At 38.8% G+C, this 23,327-nt stretch overlaps 1 protein-coding gene across 1 annotated transcript in view; it reads right to left on the bottom strand.

Moving 5' to 3' along the window:
- Nucleotides 1-11,389, bottom strand: part of LOC127007915 (uncharacterized) — an 86,079-nt gene extending 74,690 nt beyond the window's left edge. Inside the window, exon 1 of the mRNA XM_050879402.1 lies at nucleotides 11,256-11,389. Within this exon, the coding sequence (XP_050735359.1) occupies nucleotides 11,256-11,379 (124 nt within the window). The 5' untranslated portion in view covers nucleotides 11,380-11,389. The remainder of the gene's footprint in view (nucleotides 1-11,255) is intronic.
- Between the last annotated feature and the right edge of the window lie 11,938 nt (nucleotides 11,390-23,327).

Here is a 23,327-nt window from a genome sequence, read left to right as displayed (position 1 = left end):
AATAAGATGAAGAGAAAGAAAGATAAAAAAACGATGCATATGACAAAGAAAATGCAAAAATAAATATAGAAAGAAATGGAAAAAGAAGAGAAGACAAAAGGTATGGAAAAAAAATGTGTAGAATAATGTAATAGATTGGGGAAACTTTTTACTTACCAAGAAAAGGATATAATTTGGAGGAGGAGGAGGAGGAGGAGGAGGAGGAGGAGGAGGAGGAGGAGGAGGAGGAGGAGAATAGGCTGAAAGGATCTACTTTAGGGTTAATAGAAAGGGAAAGCGGAGGGGAAGGAGGAGGAGGAAGAAGAGGAAGAGGAAGAACATTGAGACGAAAAGAGGAGGAGGAGGAGGAGGAGGGGCAGTGAATCAGAGGAGGACAAAGAGAGATGAGAAGGAAGAGGAGGAGGAGGAGGAGGAGAGAGACAACTATGACGAGGAAGAAGAAGAGGAAGAAGAGGAGGTTAAGTGGAGGAAAGTAGTGGTCGTGGAGGTAGGAAAGATAGTGGAGAGGGGAGCAATGAAGAGAGAGACTGGAGGAAGAAGGGACATTGAGATGATTGAGGAAAGGAAGGAGAGGAAGGAATGAAGGTCTGAGGAAGGGAAGGAGAGGAATGAATGGAGGATTGAGGAAGGGAAGAAGAGGAATGAATGGAGGGGTAAAGGAGGGAAGGAGAGGAGGAAGATTGAAAACTCACCCATTAAGGCAACGAACCAAGAACAGAGGAAAGGACAAGAAGAGGAAGTGGAAGAGAAAGGAAGATAAAGAAATAACATTAAAGAAGACGACAAAGAAGAATGAAAGAGGAAGATACACCAGAAAATAAGATAAACCGAAGGAAAGAGAAAAGAAGATGGAGAAGAAAAGTAAAAAAAGGATGAAAATATAGAGAAGATAAAGAAGAGAATATGAAATGAAAGAACAGAAAGACGAAGGAGAAGAATGAAAAGGAAAACACTCCAGAACACAAGGTATAGCAAAGGAAAGAGAAGAACAGAATGGAAGAGAAAAACTAACATAAAAACTGAGAAAAAATAAGACAAACAAAATATGAAATGAAAGAAGAACAGGAAAAAAGACAAAGAAGAAACAAGAACATAAAGGAGATAAACAAACATGATTAAAAAAATGAAAGAAAACACAACCAAAAAACATTAAGTCAAAAGATAAGCATTAAAAAAAAAGGATAATGGCTGAGACCTTCGACTAACTCACCCCAAGCTCTTTTAAACCTACACAAAACATGACTAAAGGGAAGGAACTTAAGTGATATGAAAGCGAAACTACAATTAAACTCCAGCACAGGTTAGGGACACTTTGTACAGAGAGACACAAAGAGAAAGAGAGATACCGGGAAAGATAAGAGAAAGGAGATAAAGCGGGATATAGTAAAGTAGAAGGAAAGATAGATAGGGAGAGGGGAGAAGACGAAAAATGGGAGACTATAGAAGAGGGAGAGAGAGGCAGAGAGAAAACAGAGGGAAGGGAGCAACGATGGAAGGGAGATTAAGGAAACACAGAGGAGTGGAGAACAAAGGGAAGAAAGGAAGTTTATGGAGAAGGGAGAATAAGAAAAAGAGGGAGACTATAGGAGTGAGAGATAACAGAAGGGAGGGAAAGGGAGATATGGTGGAACAGAGAGAGTGTAGTTTGGAGTTGAGGGAGAAATAGAGGAATGGAGAACAAACAAAGGGTAGAAGGTGAGTTTATGGAAGGGAGAAGAAAAAACAGAGGGAGAGTATACGAGAGAGAGAAAAGAGAAGAGAAGGAGATACGATGGAAGGGAGAGAGAATGTATGGAGATGAAGGGGAAAGAGGAAAGGAGGCGGTAAGGATAAACATGATAAGGGGAGAAGAAGATATAAAGGGAGACTATAGGAGGGAAAGAGGGAGAGAACAGGTAGAAGGGAGAGTGTAATGTGGAGATGAAGGAGGAACAGAGGAATGGTGGACAAACAAAGGGTAGAAAGGGAGGATATGGAGGATTGAAGAGAACGCGCCTCGTGTTGATCTAATATTCTGTAATTTAGGGCACATGCAGGTAGGGAGAGCTAATTGGATGATATGAAGATAGCAAAGGTGAGTATGTGTGCGTGTGTGTGTGTGTGTGTGCGTGTGTGTATGTGTGTGAGTGAGAGTGAGTGAGAGGGAGAGTGAGAGTGAATAGTATGCTAATAAACAATAATACGAAACAACGAGTGAAGAGGAGAGAGAATGAGAGTAAATGAAGGACAGTTGAGTGGATGCATGGCGGACGAACTAAATTAGAGAGAGAGAGAGAGAGAGAGAGAGAGAGAGAGAGAGAGAGAGAGAGAGAGAGAGAGAGAGACGAGAGACGAGAGAACGAGAATACTGAATATCACACACACACACACACACACACACACACACACACACACACACACACACACACACACACACACACACACACACACACACACACACATACATACACGCACGCAACAATCACCAATAACAACATTTAAAGCACCGCGTTGACCTCTTCGCAAAGTGGAGTCTAAAATGGAGGGACAGTGGCCGAATACCGAATTTAATTATGCTCTCTCTCTCTCTCTCTCTGTCTATCTATCTATCTTTCTATCTATCTATCTATCTATCTATATATCTATCTATCTATCTCTCTATCTATCTATTGTGGTTTTGTGTCTAGTTTTATGTCCCTAACGCAAGACATAATCGTAACAGTACAATAGTACGTGAAAGACGGTAAGCTGGCACCGTAGATTTTCCCAACCACCGACACGCCTCGCTCTGACCTCCCTATCTGGCCCTTTCTTTCTTCTTTATCTCTCTCTCTCTCTCTCATGCAGATTGTTTTTATTTTTGTTTATATCTTCATTGTTGAATGCTCTCGATTTTTCATTTTTTTTTCCTTTTATTGTATTGTTTCCTTTATTTTTACACTTTTCCTTTTTCTTATTTTTAGATTTTTATTCCTGTTGCTATTATTGGTGTTGCTGTGTGTGTGTGTGTGTGTGTGTGTGTGTGTGTGTGTGTGTGTGTGTTTTCCTGGTAGCTATATACAACTATTTGAATGACCTTTTTCATGCACACACATACAATTCCCCTCTCCCTAACACACACACACACACACACACACACACACTCTCACACACACACACACACACACACACACAGACACACACACAGACACACACATAATAGGATTAGAGGGTGAATAAGTTACTTGTTCAGGAAGTCTCGGCCATTTGCTTTAGAAACTTAACTCTACAACTGCTGGTAAACTCTCTCTCTCTCTCTCTCTCTCTCTCTCTCTCTCTCTCTCTCTCTCGCTTTCGCCCTCGCTCTCTCTCGCTCTCTTCTCCTTCTCCTTTTATCCCTATTATCTTGTACATCTTCCTCCTTATCCTCATTCTTCCCCTCTCATCCTTTTATCCTTCCTCTATGCTTCCTCCCCTTCCTCTTATCGTATTTTCTCTCTCTATCCTTCTTTATCCCCTTCCATCTTCCCTTTTACTGGTCTTTATCTCCCTTTCAGCTCCCACACATCTTCTCTGAGGTGCTTTTCCTTTTTCCTATCTTTCTTTACTTTCTCTCTCTCTCTCTCTCTTTGTGTGTGTTTCCCAATATATAATTTCTTTCCTAAGCTTTTTCTCTTCCTTTTTATTCCCTCTCCCTCCTTTCGTTTCCTTCTTTTCTTTTCTATCTTCCTTTATTCTTCCTCCCTTATCTCTTTTTATCCACTTCCCTTTTTATTGTATTCTCTTCTTCCTTCCCTTCACTCCTTCCATTCTCTTTTCCTTCCCCCCTCCCATTCTCTTTTCCTTCTCCTCTCTCTCTTTTCCTTTCACTCTGGCTCTCTTTATTCACCACCTTTATCTACAGTTTAGCTTCTCTTTTTCAATCCTCTCCCCTCCTTCTTCCCTTGAACACTTCCCTTCCCTCCAATCCGCTCTCCTCCCTTCCTTCCTCTCTCTCTCTCTCCTTTTCCCTTCTCTTCCCATTCTTTCCTTCCCATATTTTTCCTTTCTCTTTCCTTTTCATTTATTCTCTACTTTTTCGTCTTTTTTTCCTTTCGTTTTCACTCCTCAATATACCTTCTTCTTTTCTTTCTCATCTCTTCCTTTCATTCTCTTCCCTTTCCCCCATTCCTTTCTTTCTTTTCTTTACTCTTTCATCCGTTTTCCGCCTCTTTCTCCTTTTTTCTTCCATTCTCAATCCCCAACTTTGCTTCTCTAGTTCCTCCCCTCCTTTCCCCTCTCCTACTTTCCTCCTTCCCCCCTCTTCCCTCCTCCTCCTCCCTCCTTCCTCCCTTCTTCCTCCTTTCTCTCCCCTCCTCCTACCTTTCCCTCTTCCTCTTTTTTCTTTCCTCCTCCTACCTTCCTCTCCTCCCTTCTCCCCTTTTACTCCTTTCTCTCTCCCTCTCCTGCTCCTCTCCTCCACTCCCTCCCTTTCTCCCGTCACTCCGGAGGTGGCGCAGCGGAAGGGGATGTAAGTATTGGTTTTAGTGTTTCCTCGTTCGATACCGGCTCGCGGTCGCCACTTAGTAGAGGAATGCAGTGAGTGACTTTAAATTCCAGAAAGGGAGTTTTATTTTTCTGTATTTTTTTCTATTTTGTTATAGTTTTTTATTGTTCTAAGTTCTTCTATTCTCTTATTACAGTTTTTTTGTTTTGATTTTCTTTGCCATTTTTTGTTCCTTGTTTTCTTTCTTATTATTTCTTACTCTAAATTTTACTTCTTTGTGCCATTTTTACTTTTTTCTGAATTTTTTTTGTTTCGTGATGTTATACTTTCTATTTTCCTTTTCGTCTACGCTTTCCTTATGCTGTTTTCTCTACGTTAATATCTTTTCACATTTTTTCTCATTATTTCATACTTTGCATCTTATTTTTGTGGCATTTTACTTTTTTTCGATATTTGTTTCTTTTTATTTTGTACAGGTACACTTTTTTATAATCGTTCCTTCCGTCTTTTCTTTCCATATCCTATTTTCTTGAAGCTAATATTTTTTCACTTTATATTTCTGTACCCATTATTGTTTTTATTATTGGGTATACTGCTTTACCTTTTTTTTTCTTCCATTTTTCCTTTCTATGATATATTTTCTTCACCTTAATATCCTGTGTCTTATGCTTTTTCTTTTCTCTCTCTCTCTCTCGCCACCCTTCCTTCTTTTTTCCTTCTTCCATTCTTTTTCTAATATCCCACGTGTTCCTTTCCTTTCTATCCACCGTATTTTATTACCTATCTTCATATTCTGTGTGTTGTTTATTCTTTCTCCCTTCTCTTCCCCTCCCTTCTTCCTTCCATCATTTTTTATGTAATATCCTACGTGTTCCTTCTCTTTTCTCCATTTTCTTCTCTCCACCCTTTCTGATATTCCTCTCTCGCATCCAATCCATCTCTCCCTCCATCCTCTTTTCGGATAACGTCTGTGTTGCTTCTCTTATCCACCTCTCTCTCTCTCTCTCTCTCTCTCTCTCTCCATCCTTCTTTTTCCCTCTCCATCCTTTCTCATAATATCCTCCCTGCTCCTCCTTTCTTCTCATCCCCTATCCTTCCCTTTATTCTCTTCATTTCTCTATTCTTTTTATAATATTTTCTGCGCTGCTTCTCTTCATTCTTTCTTCATTCCTTTTCCTTCCCTTCATTCTTTTCATTTCTCTATTCTTTTTTTTATATCATCTTCGCTCCTTCTCTCTTCCTCCCCTTCTTCCCTTTCCCTTCCCTTCGCTCCTTCCCCTACGAGCATCGAACGATAATTTTGTTAACCGCCTCTCTCTCTCTCTCTCTCTCTCTACTCCCTATTCCCTTCTCTGTTCTTCTCAATCCTTTTATTTATTTTCTACTTGCGCCTCCTCTCTTCATCCCCCTTCCTTCCCTTCACGTCTTCGCCTACGAGCAGCGCTGAACGATATATTTTGTTAACTGGATCGAGGCTTATCTGGCACTGCACCGATGATTTCCCTAAATGCGCCGGGATCGACTGAAAAATATTTGCCCGGATTTGAGACTCTTCTTTTTCCCCCTCGCTTTATATTTTCCTCCTGTTATTTTCCTCCGACTGGGAATAATCTGGAAGCTGCCGGAGGGGAGAGGAACAAAGATAGAAGGAGAAGAGGGAGAGAGAGAGAAGAGAAAGAGGATTAGGAGGGGAAGGTGTTTGGTAGGAGAGAAAGATGGAAGGAAAGAAAATTAATGGGAGGGAAAATAGTGGGAGGAAAAGAGGGAAATTTTTGAAAGAAGAGGAAAGGAGGAAAGAGAGAGAGAGAGAGAGAGAGAGAGAGAGAGAGAGAGAGAGAGAGAGAGAGAGAGAGAGAGAGAGAGAGAGAGAGAGAGAGAGAGAGAGAGAGAGAGAGAGCAGGAAGGGGAAACGTGAATTTTTCCTTTATGATTCCCCAGACTTGGAAGGTCAAGGCTGGGGAAGGATGGGGAGGAAGAGAAGAAAGAGGGGGGGGGGAGTAAAAAGGAAGGAGGAAGATGAGGAAGGTGATGCATATGAATAGTAAGTAAATATCTAGGGAAGAGGAAGGAGGAGGAGAAAGAGGAGGAGAAGGAAGAAGAAGAAGAGAATGAGATGTAATAAAAAGAGATACAAGAACAACATGAAGAATTAGAGGAAGAGGGAGAAGAGGGAAAGACAGGGAGAAAGGAAAAAGGAAGAAGAATAGAGGGAAAGGAAGAAGAGGGGGAAGGAAAAGATACAAGAGGGGAGACGAAACATATTTAATAATGAAAATACCTTAGGATTAAGATGAAAAGGATAATTAATAACAATAACAATGAAGAAAGAGGAGGAGAGAGAGGAGGAGGAGGAGGAAGAGTCAGAGGAGGAGGAGGTGCAAATGAGGGGAGAGGAAGAAGGAAGATAATAAATATAAATAGTTATGAAAATTACTCAAGGGAAGAGGACAAAGAGTAATAGAAATAACAGAAGGGGAAAGAGGAAGAGAAGATGAGACATGAAGGAAGAGAAATGAAGGAATGGATAGGCGGAAAAGGAAACAAATAAAATACAATAAAAATCACTTGTGTAGAGGAAACGAAGGAAGACAAAGAGGATTACAAGAAGAAGAAAAGGAGAAAAGAAAAAGAGAGAGAAGAAGAGAAGGAGGAGGAGGAGGAGGGAAGAGAGGAGGAGGGAGAAAGGAGAAGAAAGCGGAGAATAAAAAGAAAGAGAGGATTCAGAGAGAGAGAGAGAGAGAGAGAGAGAGAGAGAGAGAGAGAGAGAGAGAGAGAGAGAGAGAAAGCCGAGATATTCAATTGAAAGGAAAAAATATATATATACCGCAGGAATCTGAAATAAAAGAAATGTTGAACGAAATGCATCTTTTTAATTGGGCTTCATTTTAAGTACCTCTGAAAATAATTGGCCGTTTTTTTATTCATTTTTAATAGTGAATGAGTTTTGCTTCCGGCGTTTACTTCGTTTACTTGTGTGTGTGTGTGTGTGTGTGTGTGTGTGTGTGTGTGTGTGTACTTGTGTGTGTGTACGTAATTCCACCTTCGTTTTGTGGCTGAAGAGAAAAAGAAAGAGAAAGAGAGAAGAGAGAAAAGGGAAAAGAGAGATAATGAAAGATAGAGAGAGAGAGAAGGAAAGAAACGGAAGATGAAAGGGAGATAAAATGAAAGAGGAGACAATAAGAGAGAAAAAAGGAGAGAGGAGGGAAAAGGAGAAAAAAGAGAGATAAGAGATAGCGAGACAGAGAGAAAGAAAGAGAGAGAGAGAGGTTGTAATTTGCATCAATTTGTGGCGTGGAGCGATTTGTTAATTAATGTAAATGATGAGTTGTGATGCTGATGGCGCGGGTTTTAATTTCCTGAGTGGAGATGCGAGAGTGGCTGATGATGACGATGAGGATGAGGATGCTATTGTTGTTATCATTATTATTGTTATTATTATTATTATTATTATTATTATTATTATTATTATTATTATTATTATTATTATTATTATTATTAATGTTGTTGTTGTTGTTGTTGTTGTTGTTGTTGTTGTTGTTGTTGTTGTTGTTGTTGTGGTTGTTGTTGTTGTTGTTGATTTTGTGTGTTGTTGTGATACTACTACTACTACTACTACTACTACTACTGAGAGAGAGAGAGAGAGAGAGAGAGAGAGAGAGAGAGAGAGAGAGAGAGAGAGAGAGAGAGAGAGAGAGAGAGAGAGAGAGAGAGAGAGAGAGAGAGAGTCGAAATTAATAATAGCTCATATTGGGAATCATTCATCAACTCCAGACTTACGTAAATTCTTCTTTAACGACTCCTGTGGGAAGGATTGGCAGGTGGGATGAAGGGAGGGAGGGAGAAAGGGAGGAAAGGGAGGGAGGAGGGAAAGAGGAGGCTGGTGAAAGGAAGGAAAGGAAGAGCGGAAGGGAAGGAGGGGAGGGAGTGGGAGAAGAAGTGAGGGAGAGGGAAGGAGAGAGGAGGCGAGAGAATGGAGAGTAATGAAAAGTTGGTAGCTCAGGATGGGGTCGAACGAAAGAGTTGGAAGAGGTTAGGGGTCGTGTTTTAAAAGATTTCGTCGCCCAAGTTCACAAATTTGACAAGGCTTTCGTATGAGTTTAGGGCATTTCCAGTAGTAGTTTTATGACCCTGGTGGTAGTTTGAGCCTTCTTCAGTAGCATGAGCCTAAAAAAACACTCGTTAGAACCCGATGGATCCCTTCTCTGACCTTTAGAAATAGTTGATGTGAGAAGCGAAAGTGTCAAAATACCGGCCTAGAGAGCATTGATAGAGAATAAGAGATGGGAAGGTTAGGTAAAAAAAAATTAAAGGAAAGGAGAAGGAGGAGGAGAATGGAGGAAAGGGATGGGAAAGGTCAGAGGAGTTGAGGAAAGATGAAGAGAACGAGGAGAAAAGAACAAAAAAAGAACGAGTCATGTGAAGTAGCTGAGGGTGGAAAATATACACGAATTAAGATTGAAAAAAAGAAGAAGAAAGAGGAAGAAAAGCAAAACAAAGGGAAGGAAAGAAGAGGAGGAAGAAGGAAGGAAAGGAAGAAGGGAGGGAGGGAGGGTAAACGAGTACAGTTTGGAAGAAGGCAAGTACATAAATTAAATGAAAAGAAAGAAAGACAAGGAAGAAAATAAACAAAGAAGGAGGAGGACGAAGAACAAAGACGACAGAGAAACAAATACCAAGAAAAAATTGAATCAAAAAGACAGACCAGGAAGGGAGAGATGAGGATGAGGAGGAGGAGGAGGAAGGAGAGAAGGAAGAGAGACCGAGGAAAGAAAGAAAGAAAGAGGAAGAAAATAAACGAAGAAGGAAGAGGACGAAGAACAAAGACGACAAAGAAACAAATACCAAGAAAAAATTGAATCAAAAAGACAGACCAGGAAGGGAGAGATGAGGAGGAGGAGGAGGAGGAGGAAGGAGAGAAGGAAGAGAGGCCGAGGAAAGAAAGAGGAAAGAAAGAAAGAAAGAGGAAGAAAATAAACAAAGAAGGAAGAGAACGAAGAACAAAGAAAACAAAGAAACAAATACCCCCCAAAAAAACGGATTTAAGAAGACAGACCAGGAAGGGGGAGAGGAGGAGGAGGAGAAAGGAGAGAAAGAAGAGAGAATGAGGAAAGAAAGAATGAAAAAGGAAGAAAATAAACAAGGAAGGACGAAGACGAGGAACAAATACTGCAAAGAAACAAACACAAAGTAAGCAGAAAACTGAATCAAAGACAGACCAGGAAGGGAGAGAGGGGGGGGAGGAGAAAGAGGTAGAGGGCAGAGAGAAGGGAAGAAGGGAGGGGAAAGGGGTAAGAGAAGGGAGGGAAGGGAGGGGAACAAAGGCAATTAGGAAAGCAGGTGTATTGTTCTACCTGTCTCGCGGGAAATGAGGAGCGAGTGAAAGAAAGACGAGGATATAAAGTTTAGCTGCGCGCCGCGAGGGACCAATAATATTAACGTGGCCAGACTTATTGAGGGATGAATGAGGCGTAATGGCCGCGGCTAACTCCTTGTCTTCTCTTTTTTTCTTCTTTTTCTTCTTTCTTCTTTCCTCCTCCTCTTTGTGTTTGTGTTGTTAATTTTTTTTTCTTGATGCGGTTTGGATATTCTTTTGTTGTGTGTGTTTTTCGGTAATTACGTGCGGGTTTTTTTTTTTTTTTTGGTTGGTTTTGTGTTTTACGTCGATTGTCTTTGTTTGTTTTTGTTCTTTGGTGTTTCATTTTTTTTATTTGTTCTTATTTTTGTCTCTGTTCTGTTCTTCTTGTTCTTGCTCCTGTCTTTCTTTTCTTGTTCTTGTTCTTCTTCATCTTCTTCAACTTAGTCTTGTTCTTGTTCTTCCTCCTCTTCTTCTTCCTCTTATTAATACTATCATTACTATTACTATCATTACTGTTATTATTATTACCGTTATTATTATTATTATCAACTTTCCCCTCCGTTTCCTTCCCCCAAACCGCCTCTCCTTGACATTTCGCCGAACACTCCGGTAAAAAGGGAAACTATTTCGACGGATTTTGACAGTTGACGAATTTAACGTCTCTCTCTCTCTCTCTTTTTATATCCGAGTGCCTGCAAAACGTTCTCATTTAATTGGCAAACTCAAAGTCATTTTCGAGTTTAATATGGCTGGATTACACACACACACACACACACACACACACACACACACATTGCATTCTGTTGATAACCTAATAAATTTTCTCTCTCTCTCTCTCTCTCTCTCTCTCTCTCTCTCTCTCTCGCTAAGACACTATAACCCTTTAATGTAGTAAAACGATTGTCTTCGCTACCATTCTCTCCTCCTCCTCCTCCTCCTCCTCCTTCTCCTCCTCCTCTTCCTCCTCCTCCTCCTCCTCTTCCTCCTCCTCCTCCTCTTAAGAAGTGATTCACCTGATACTTTAGTCCTTTGAAGAGATCCAAAATTGCTATTACGGGATAGAGAGAGAGAGAGAGAGAGAGAGAGAGAGAGAGAGAGAGAGAGAGAGAGAGAGAGAGAGAGAGAGAGAGAGAGAGAGAGAGAGAGAGTTCCCTCCTCCTCCACTTAGGGTTCCATAGTCTTCCATTAGTAAAGGTGAGGTGGAGCAGCTTCCCTCACACGTCATCCTCTTTATTAAGGTGTCAGAGGGAGAGTTAAGATTAGGAGGAGGAGGAAGAGGAAGAGGAGGAGGAGGAGAAGGAGGAGGAAGAGGGAAAGGAGGAGGAAGATGAAGAAGATAGACATAGAAGAGAAGGAGGAGAATGAATAGATAAAGTACCCCTACATATGCACACACACACACACACACACACACACACACACACTTACTCACAACCCCCCTGCACACACACTTACCGGGCATGTCTCCTCTTCCTTGCTGAGCGTGGAGGAGGAGGAGGAGGAGTACGAGGAGGAGGAAGACCCGCTGGTGGAGAAGGAGGAGGAGGAGGCGGAGGAGCTGAGACACCCTCGTCCTCATTCTGAAGACCTGTGGAAGAACGGAGAGAATTAATGAGAGGAGGAGGAGGAGGAGGAGGAAGGAGGAGGAGGAAGAGAAGGAGGAGGAGGAGGAAACATGGAAACATGGAAACATGGAAATGCAGGCAACAGAAAGCCTATTGGCTCATTACGAGGTCGCCCGCTTGGGTGATTTAATCTGCTCGACCGCCACTTGGGGCTTGGTGAGCAGATGAAAGCACCTCGATATTGAGGAGCAGATTGAAGCCCCTCGTTATTCAGTTTACTCCCGACGCAGCGAAATGACGGTCGATTCTATATTTGAAGGAGTTGATGGTATTCGCATTCACTACTTCTGAGGGAAGATTGTTCCAGTGGCGGATGACTCGGTTTGAAAAGAAACTCCTTCCAATGTCTGTGTTACATCGACTCGACTGAATGGGTAAACCGTTATTTCTAGTTCTTGAGTTGGTTTGCAGTTCCAAGAATTTGGAGTAATCGACGTTATTGGAGGAGGAGGAGGAGGAGGAGGAGGAGGAGGAGGAGGAGGAGGGGATGTATGGGGAAAAGTATATATATATGAGAGAGAGAGAGAGAGAGAGAGAGAGAGAGAGAGAGAGAGAGAGATTTATATAGCTGTTGTAAAGATTTTTCTATTGCAAAACCTTTTAGTCCTTATCCTTTTTTACACACACACACACACACACACACACACACACACACACACACACACACACACACACACACACACACACACAAATAATGGAAGGCTTGACTAATGAAACCCGTGTGTGTGTGTGTGATAAAATATAATAAATCTATGAACTTACGAGGGCGAACACACACACACACACACACACACACACACACACACACACACACACACACACACACACACACACACACACACACACACACACACACAAACATATCGACTAAATAAAAGCAAACATAGTAAACTGAATGCATATAGTTTTTTTTTTCTTTCAATTTGATGTCTTTCATATTTTGATATATATATATTTATATATATATATATATATATATATATATATATATATATATATATATATATATATATATATATATATATATATATATATATAGAGATAGAGAGAGAGAGAGAGAGAGAGAGAGAGAGAGAGAGGGTACTATAAGCTCCCTTGAAGAGAGAGAAAAAGATGAAAATATGAAAAACTGAGAAATTGAGTAAATGAAAATAAGGAAAAAAGTAATTGAGAGAGAGAGAGAGAGAGAGAGAGAGAGAGAGAGAGAGAGAGAGAGAGAGAGAGAGAGAGAGAGAGAGAGAGAGAGAGAGAGAGAGAGAGAGAGAGAGAGACCATTAATTTTCAGATCGTAGCGCTTTCGGCCACAAAATGAAATGAATCGCCCCTTTGTCCTTCCCTTGTCATGGCTGTCTCGACTTTTTTCCCCCTTTTTTTCTTTTTTTGTATTTCCCGTATTATCTTTTATTTATTTTTTTGTTCCCTTGCTTGACTTTTTTTTCCTATTCCTTTCATTTCCAGTCAGGTATTTCGTGCGATTGTGGGAATATTTTTTTTCTTTTTCCCCCCTCTTCCGTTTCTCTCCTTCTTTTCACCTTCTCTCTCTCCTCTTTTTGGTGTTAATTCTTTTCTTTAGTTCTTTGCTACTGTATTTTTTTCGTAAGCATTTTATTTTAACTTAATTTCTTTTCTTCCTTTTTTCATTCTTTTTTTTGTGCATTCATTCATTTTGTTCCTTCATTTCCTTCGCATCTCATATTATTTCACTTCCATTTTTCTTCTTTTTTATTGCTTCTTCCTTGAATAAAGTTATTTATTTTTCGTTTCTTTCTACTTCCTCTTTATTTGTGTGTTTTTATTTTTTTGGCAACAAAGGAGGCAGCTCAAGGGCACAAAAACAACAACAATAAAAAAAAAAAGCCCGGTAATCGCTGCTCCCATAAAATAAACAGAAGAGGCGGCCAAAAGCAAGGTGTGTGTGTGTGTGTGTGTGTGTGTGTGTGTGTGTGTGTGTTTATCAATATATTTTTTGTGTATGTCTGTCTGTCTGTTTGTCCCTTTCTTTTTCCCTCTCTCTCATCTACTCAGGTTTATCTTTTCTTAATCTGTTTATATCTCTACATTGTATTTTTCTTCCCCTTTTTCTATTATATCTCTTTCATATATTCTTTCTTTCCTCGCCTCCTTCCACTTTCTATCCATCCCTCTAGTGGTATATTTATCCTTCTCTCTCTCTCTCTCTCTCTTCTAAGACGAGGAGAAGAATAAGAGAGAGAGAGAGAGAGAGAGAGAGAGAGAGAGAGAGAGAGAGAGAGAGAAGGAAATATTACTGGCACCAGAGAAAAGGAAGGGAGAGGGACAAGGGAGGCGAAGGAAGGAAGGAAGGAAGGAAGGAAGGGAGACGAGATGAAAAGGAGAGAACGTAATAAATATTGGGCTTGGAAAAGGAGGAGGACGAGAAGGAGAAAGAGTGAGACAAACAAGAAAAATAGAAAAGAAGGGAGGAGGAGGAGGAGGAGGAGAAGGAGAAGGAGGAGGAGGAGGAGGTGGTGAAATATGAGAACGAGAAGGAAAAAGAAGGCGACGAGGAAGTAAATAAAAAAGAAAGAGAAGTAAGAAAGAAAAATAACAATTAAAGATAGATAGATAGATTGATAGATAGATAGATAGGTGGTTAGGCAAGTAAATTGAACGAGATCGAAAAATAAGTAGATAAATAAGTAATTGAATAGATAGATAGATAGATAGACAGATAGACAGACAGATAGATAGACAGACTAATCGATAGACTGATGATTAATTGGATGGTTTGTTTGTGTGGGAAAAAAAGTATTTCCAATTTACCAGAGCAAACACGCGCGCGCGCACACACACACACACACACACACACACACACACACACACACACACACACACACACACGTAAGCTTTTAGGACAGTCATTAGTTCTACGACTTTTTTTAACTTTTCCCCACTCTTCAAACAGCATTAGAACTCTCTCTCTCTCTCTCTCTCTCTCTCTCTCTCTCTCTCTCTCGCTCTCGCTCTTTCGCTCTCTCTCTCCCTCGTTCCCGAAAGGCAAGATGAACTGGGAAACTTAAAATGAGTTTGAAATATTGACAGAAGTGAAGGAGAGAAAGAAATGATATAGAATTGTGGTCAGGAGAGAGAAAGGGAGAGGGAGAGGGAGAGGAAGAGGGAGTAAATGGAAGAGGATGCAAGGAAGAAAGGTGAGAGAGAATAAAGAGAGGAGTAGCTACTATAAGACAGAGAGAGAGAGAGAGAGAGAGAGAGAGAGAGAGAGAGAGAGAGTAAATGGAAGAGGTTGCAAGGAAGGAAGATGAGAGAATGAAGAGAATAAAGAGAGGAGTAGCTACTATATGAGAGAGAGAGAGAGAGAGAGAGAGAGAGAGAGAGAGAGAGAGAGAGAGAGAGAGAGAGAGAGTATAATAAATCAGTCCTACAATTAGCAACGCCAGAGAGTTTGTACGATTTTGGAAACTTTGGTGCGAAAACAAGAGTGAGGAAAAAATAGTAATAATAAATGATGGGAGAAGGAGAAGATTAAGATAAGAACGGAGGAAACTTAATGAAGGAAATTAAGAGATAAGAGAAAATAAATTAGAAGCAAGATACTCAGAAAAATTACCTAGATTTTTAACGAAGAGATAAAAAGAAGAAGAAAACATTATCAAGAAAAGAAGACGAAGAAGAAGTTAGACAAAAAAAAATATTCGTAACATGACCCAAGGAAGAAAAGCAAAGGAAAAAGAAAAGAGAAAACAAGAAAATGAAGAAAGAAAAAGAATGGGAAAGTTAAAAATATAATAATGGTAAATAAATGGAGAATATTAATAGGAGAACAGAGGAAAAATGGAGATGAAAAGGAAAAAATAAATCACTGAGCAGATTATTCGTAAAATTTACCAAGAAAATTAAAAAAAGAAAAAAAAGGGAAGAAAGAAAAAACGCGGTTATCAAGAAAAGAGGAAGAAGAAGGTTCACAAAAATTATACGTAACATGACCCGGGGAAGAAAAACAAAGGAAAATGAAGAAAGAAATAGAAAGAATAAAGAAAAATTAAACGATAACATGGACCCGGCGTTCTTGTTAAGGAAAGTTTGTTATAAAAGTAAGACAAAGTAATAAAAGAACTGAGAAAAGAAGAAACAAAGAACGGAGAAATTAAAAAGCAGATAACAAGGTATTCATTAAACCTGAGATCAATTATATAGATGGGAAAGTACTGCTATTATTATTATTATTATTATTATTATTATTATTATTATTATTATTATTATTATTATTATTATTATTATTATTATTATTATTATTATTATTATTATTATTATTATTATTATTATTGTTATTATTATTATTATCATCATTACCATTGTTATTATAGGTGCAATAGTAGTAGTAGTAGTAGTAGTAGTAGTAGTAGTAGTAGTAGTAGTAGTAATATTATCAGGAAGAGAAGAAAACGGAATCACTAAAGTAAAATAAGATAATTAAAATGGAGGGGAAGATAAATGAAGAGAAAAACGAAAAGGAGAAGGAGGAAAAGGAAGAGGAAGTGGAGAAGGAAGAGGAAGAAGAGGAGGAGGAGGAAGAAGAAGGAGGATAAAATAAATGAAGAGTAAAAAGAATGAGGAACAGCAGGAGAAGGAGGAGGAGGAGAGTAAAGATTATTAGGAAGAGGAGGAGGAGGAGGAGGAGGAGGAGGAGGAGGAGGAGAGTGAAGATTATTAGGAAGAGGAGGAGGAGGGGGAGGAAGAGGAGAGTGAAGAATATTGGTCTTAGGAGATTGAAGAGAAGTGGGAGGAGAGGGAGGGGGAGAGAGAGTGAAGAAAAGCAGGAGGAGAAGGAGGAGGAGGAGGAGATGGAGTGGGAGGTGGAGGCTTCATGAAATAAGACCGGCAGTAAGAGGAATAATATCATAATTAACAGCATTTTAAATCCTTCTTTTTACTCGCATTTTCAATTTAAAGCCTTGAATTACCTTCCTCCTTCTTCCTCCTTCTACTTATCTCTTTCTGTTCTAAGCCTTTCCCTGAGTTATCAATGTCGTCCTCCTCCTTGCCTTGCTTCCTTCTTTCTTTTCATTACCATTCATCTCCGCTTCTTGGTAACGTAATTTTTTGGCTTGAATTTTATATTAGACTTTTATTTATGTCGTTGAGTCTGGGGGGCGGGTGAGTGTGTGTGTGTGTGTGTGTGTGTGTGTGTGTGTGTGTGTGTGTTTGTGTGTGTGTGTGTTTGTGTTTGTGTTTGTGCATTCATTAACCTTCTTCGTTTCCTCCATTTGCTTCTCTGTTAGTATTCTGTAACCTAGTGCTTACATTCGAGTTTGTGTTTCTTTTCGTATTTTTTCGTGAATTTTTGGTGTATTATTTTGTGTGTATCGGTATTACTACGTGTCTCTGTTTTCTCTTTTCTTTGTTCTTCTTTCTCTCTTTTTGTGTTGGTTTCTAAGTGTTATTGTTCCTGTTTTTTTTTCCTGTCTCAAATGTTTTCTTTTCTTGTTTTCCTTTATTCGTTGTCACGGCATATGTTTTCTCTGCATTTTCATTTCTCGTTTTCTATCCTCGTCAGCCTTTTTCTTTTATGTTGAAGTTTGAATTTATTTTCTCTCTGTCTGCACGATTCATTTATTCCGTTCATCCTTTAGTTTTTATTTGTATGTTGTCTGAAATTTATCACTATTACTTTTTCTCTCGTGTAGTTTATGATTTATCACGATTTGTTTTTATTTCTATTCGTTGACTTGAAATTATTATCTCTCTGCACGTTTCAATTCTCTCTCTATTCATTCTTTATTTATGTTTTTATGTGGTCTTAAAGTTATCAGTATTGCTTTTTCTCTTGTTCAGTTTATGACTTATCACTCCATTCATATTTATTTCTGTCAATTCTCTTTCTCAACACGTAATAATTTCCTAATATTTTTTTCCTTGTTTTCGTATATGATTATCGTCTATTTCATATGTAATTTACTTCTCTTCTATCCTTTTTTACAACCTATCTCTTCATTTATTTTTATTTCTGTTCGTTCTTCTTTTTCTCTCATCACGTAAGATTTTTCCTAACTACTTTTATTCCTTTGTTTTCGATATACCTTTCATCTATTTCTTATGCGATTTCCTTTTCTTCTGTTTCTTCGTCTACTTCTTATGCAATTTCTTTCTTCATTTAGTTTTATTTCTGTTCGTTCGTCTGTTTCTCATCACGTAAGAATTCCCTAACTACTTTTTTTCCTTGTTTTTGTATATACTTAATCGTCTATTTCTTATGCAATTTCCTTTTCTTCTATTTCTTCATCTATTTCTTATGCAATTTCCTTCTACATTTAGTTTTATTTCTGTTCGTTCGTCTGTTTCTCATCACGTAAGAATTCCCTAACTATTTTTTCTTGTTTTCGTATATACCTTTCGTGTATTTCTTATGCAATTTCCTTATCTTCTGTTTCTTCATCTATTTTTTATGCAATTCCCTTCTACATTTAGTTTTATTTCTGTTCGTTCGTCTGTTCCTCATCACGAAAGAATTCCCTAACTATTTTTTCTTGTTTTCGTATGTACTTACCGTCTGTCTCTTACGCAGTTTCCTTTCCTCCGTGTATAACATTCATTTATTTCTGTACACACTCTCTTGTTACATTTCGCTCGTTATTCTGTTCATATATCCTTAAAACTCCTCTACCTATTTTCCTTGTTGTCGTATATACTGATCATCTATGTCTTTGGTATTTCCTTCTGTTTTTTTTGTTTTTTATAGTATATCACATCACTTATATATATTTCTGTACATTTTTCTTTTCTCTCATCACAAAATTTCATCCTAACTATTTTTCCTTGTTTTCCTTTGTTTTCTCATATTTACGTATCATCTATGTCTTTGGTATTTCCTTTTTTTTTTTTTATAGTATATCACATCACATATATTTTTCTGTACGTTCTTCTTTCCTCTCATCACAAAATTTCATCCTAACTATTTTTCCTTGTTTTCCTTTGTTTTCTCGTATATACTTATCATCTATGTCTTTGGTATTTCCTTCTGTTTTTTTTTTATAGTATATCACACCACTTATATATATTTCTGTACATTTTTCTTTCCTCTCATCACAAAATTTCATCCTAACTACTTTTCCTTGTTTTCCTTTGTTTTCTCGTATATACTTATCATCTATGTCTTTGGTATTTCCTTCTGTTTTTTTTATAGTATATCACATCACATATATATTTCTGTACGTTCTTCTTTCCTCTCTTCACGAAATATCATCCTAACTACTTTTCCTTGTTTTCCTTTGTTTTCTCGTATATACTTATCATCTATGTCTTTGGTATTTCCTTCTGTTTTTTTTTATAGTATATCACATCACATATATATTTCTGTACGTTCTTCTTTCCTCTCTTCACGAAACATCATCCTAACTATTTTTCCATGTATTTGTATCCATTGTTTTCGTATATACTTATCGCCCATTTTTTACGCAGTTTCCTTCCCTGCTTGTAGCACATTTCTTTATTTCCGTACACACGTTATTACGTTATTACATTTCCACTTCCTCGCTTGGTTATTGCTACTTCTGTTTTTATTTTCTTTCCGCTGATATTTCCCTTGGCAATACTCTTATTTCTGCTCGACTTCCCTCCTCCTCCTCCTCCGACTCCTCCTCTTCTTCTCCTTCCTTTTCTTCGTATTTCTCGGTTCTTTTGTATTTATTGCCGTTCTCGTTTTTGTACCTCCTCCTCCTCCTCCTCCTCCTCCTTCCTCCTCCTCCTCCTTCTTTCTCACATTTCTCCGTTTCTGTGTGGTGTATCCTCCTTAATTTCTTTTTTCTCTTCCTTTTTCTTTCTCGTCTTTCAACACCCTATCATCATGTTTCTCTACCCCTTAATTATGTAGCCATCATGCTCTCTCTCTCACGAGGAGCAACATAATTTCTTTCATGTCTACTATGTGTGTGTGTGTGTGTGTGTGTGTGTGTGTGTGTGCGCGTGCGTGTGCGTGGATAATTCTACGTTCACACCTTGATATTAGAACTTGTCCGCTTTAATCTAGCTAGAACACACACACACACACACACACACACACACACACACACACACACATACACACATACATATTAACTCTACAAATGTTATATTCCCATTAGTATGTTTTTTTCTTATTTCTTTCTTGTTTTTTCTTCAATTAATATTATTTTTTTGAAGTTTTTTCCTCGAACCATAATTTGATTCACGAAGTTTTGCCTCAAAGGGGAAAATTGAGTTTCTAGGATATTTTTCAGAGAGAGAGAGAGAGAGAGAGAGAGAGAGAAGGGGCGGGGGTGATGAGAGGGGGGAGATAATGATAGGTGATGCAAATGGGACGTGTGAAGATGGTGTTAAGGAAGGGAGGAAAGAAATATAAGAGGAGGAGGAAGATGAAGAGGTTATGGAGGAAGGAAGGAAGGAAGGAAGGAAGGAAGAAGAGGTAACTTGAAGAGAGGGGAGTGAGATGCAAAAGGAGAATGGGGAAGAATAGATTGAAAAGGAGTAGAAATAGGAGGAGGAGGAGGAGGAAGAGGAAAAAGAAGCAAGAGGAGGAGGAGTAATACGTAATTTAGAGTAGGAAATTTTGTGCTGCAAATTCTTTTTTTTTTCCTCTGTGGATTGCTCACTTTTTTGTCTTTTTTTTCCGAAGCCACAAAGAAAAAACACACTTTCGAGAAACAAATTACTTTCTCTCTCTCTCTCTCTCTCTCTCTCTCTCTCTCTCTCTCTCTCTCTCTCTCTCTCTCTCTCTCTCAATCAACCTGTATATCTGTCTCTATATTGCTTTCTCTTTTTTTAGGCAACCTTTTGTGTGTTTCTCTATTTGCATCTGTCTCTCTGTCTCTCTTTTTTTTGTGTGGTCCGTGTCTGTCAGTCGTATGGTGGCGGCTGTGTTACTTGTGTTTCCTTTTATTTGATGTTCCCAGCGTAAGACATAATCGTAAAGAAGAACAATAGTCGTGAAAAGTGAATATCATGGCTTGGAACCTTACATGTGGGGGACAGAATTTACAACTACTACTGCCATTGCGACATTCAACCTCACACACACACACACACACACACTCATATTCTGTCCATCTCTGCCTCTACCTCTGTCTATTTCTATCTCTCATACTGCCTATCGATGTATCTATGTTCCTATCTTTCTATCTATCTATCTATTTCCCTCTCTGTCTCTCTCTCTCTCTCTCTCTCACTCGTTATACGTTATACGCTTGGCCATAAGCAATGCCAAAATCGGGAATCCCCCTTAATGAATGCATCGACCAACTCTCTCTCAACTGAAGTATCTGTTCCCCTGACCCTCATATCAGTCACGTTACCGGATTCTCTCTCTCTCTCTCTCTCTCATACACAAATAAAAAGGGAGATAGAAATAGATTGACTGAGAGAGAGAGAGAGAGAGAGAGAGAGAGAGAGAGAGAGAGAGAGAGAGAAAACCAAAGTCTAGATACATCTGTCAGCTTGTCAGTCAGTCAGTGTGGCTTTGACAAGCGACGGGGACGGCCACACGCCCTCACTTCTTTTCTTCCTCCTCTTCCTCCGCCTGTACGACCTCAATTATTCCTCTCCCTTCTCCTCTTCCTCCTCCGCCTCCTCCTCCTGCTCTCATTCTCCTCATCCATTCGCTTCTCCTCTCAACCTGACGCACGATAAACAAACACGACTAATTCATTCGAGAGAGAGAGTCTGAATAAAATTATTGGACGGGCGCAAAATGTACCCTCCGTCTCATTTGCATTCGTTCAAACTTAAATAGAAAAAAAATCATGAATAGGAGGTAAACAGCCAGCCAGCCAACGAGCCAGAGCTGAGAGGTTCTTTGCTATCTGAAGAGGGACGAGTCTGAAGAGGGAGAGAGGATAAAAGGCGGTAGTGTTGAAGGGGAAAATAGACGTACAAGCCGACCGAACCCAGAGAGCGAGCGAGCAAGCGAGAGCGAGGTGGTATTAGTAGTGCCGGAAAAGAGGGGGAATCTGGGGTCGTTTTAGTTGAGAGTTCGAGAGAGAGAGAGATTGAGGAAGCAGGACTGAAAATACGATGTTAATTGATAAAACCAGAGGATTTATAGACAGTTAGGTATTTAAGAGAGAGTTAGTATGTAAGATGACAGACAGTTATATAAGAAAGAAAATCAGTGACTCGTTTTAATTGTGTGTTGGAAAGAGAGAGAAAGAGGAGGAGAGGAAGAAGGATGAAAATAGAAGGCTAATTGATAAAAACAGCGAGAAATTAGGCAGAGGAAATAAAAATAAATATTGGTAGTGCTGGAAAAGAGGGAGAGTCTGGGCTCGTTCTAATTGAGAGGTCGAAAGAGAGAGAGAAAGTAAGTAGGATGAAAATATAAGAGAGGGAGATTGAGGAAGCAGGATTGAAAATACGATGTTAATTGATAAAACCAAAGGATTTATGGACAGTTAGGTATTTAAGAGAGAGTTAGTATATAAGAAGACAGACAGTTATATAAGAAAGAAAATCAGTGACTCGTTGTAATTGTGTGTTCGAAAGAGAGAAAGAGGAGGAGAGGAAGAAGGATGAAAATAGAAGGTTAATTGATAAAAACAGCGAGAACTTTAGCAGAGGAAAGAAAAATAAATATTAGTAGTACTGGAAAAGAGGGAGAGTCTGGGCTCGTTCTAATTGAGAGGTCGAAAGAGAGAGAGAAAGGAAGTAGGATGAAAATAGAAGGTAAAGGTTATATTGGAGGTTAATAATGAGGTTAACTGAAAAACAGGTGAAAGTATAGACGATAAACGAAATAGACAGTTAGGTATGAAGAAAAAGAGAGAATCCGAGGCTGGTCTAATAGAGAGTTTAAGAGAGGAGAGAGAGAGATGGCATGAAAATACGAGGGTAATTGATAAAAGACCGAGAAATTATAAAGAGGAAAGAAAAAGAGTTGGGGCTATGAGAAAGAGAGAGAATTGGGGGCCGTTCTAATAGAGTTGGAGAGAGATAAAGAGAGAGAGATTGAAAATAGGATGTTAAGGTATAAAAGAAGAAGCGATAATTAATAAAAGTGAATAAATGAAAAAATATAAGTTTTTAGACCTTGATTAGAAAAAAAAGCATTATTTGTGGCCGTTCTAATGGAGAGTTTGAAAGAGATAATGAAGATGAAAATGGGAGGTAAACTGAATAAGAAAAAAAACATCGAGCAATTCTAAAGAGGAAATAAAAAGTTAGGTATAAACATCTTGAAGAGAAAGAAAAACGAAAATCTTGGAACCGTTTTAATAGGGTTCAAGAAAGAGAGGATAAAAATAGAAGCTTAATTGAAAAAAAAAACAGCGAGAAATTCAAAAGTGGAAATACAAAGAGAGTGAAGGAGAGAAAAATAAAATCTCGGGTGGTTTCGTGAGAAGACAAAAATAGGACAGTTTGAAAAGAGCGAGGACTCAAAAAGAGGGTATTAATGATCAGGTTTTTAGGTCTAGAGGGAAAAGAAATGGCAAAATCTACGGTGGTTTCAATAGAGTAAAAGGAATCGAGAAATTATATATATATAAGAAAATAGAGACGGTTAGGTATACCGAAGAAAAAGGAAAAAATGTGTGGATAAAATTCGGTTAGTTTAAAAAGAACGAAGAATTATAAAGACTAATCATCGAAAGAAGAAATAAAGAAGAGGTCATTAGGTAGAGATTAAAAAGAAAACATGCGGATAAAAATCGGTTAGTTTAAAAAGAATGACGAATTATAAGAAGAGAGCGTAGGAAGAAGAAATAAAGAAAAGGACGTTAGGTACAGTGGGATTAAAAATAAACAATCCAGGCCGCTCCAAACAGACAGGCGAAAAATGTGAGGAATGCTCGGGAATGTTGACTGACAACTAGGAATATGAGAAGATTTAATATGGGGAACTAAGAGAAAAAAGTTATGCGGGTAGATAGGGCGTAAATTGGAATAAAAAAAAATCAAC

This window comes from Eriocheir sinensis, chromosome 36 (genome assembly GCF_024679095.1).
Source record: "Eriocheir sinensis breed Jianghai 21 chromosome 36, ASM2467909v1, whole genome shotgun sequence".
NCBI lineage: Eukaryota > Metazoa > Arthropoda > Malacostraca > Decapoda > Varunidae > Eriocheir > Eriocheir sinensis.
The sequence above is the reverse complement of the archived record's forward strand: the minus strand, read 5'-3'. Positions and strand labels throughout refer to the sequence as shown.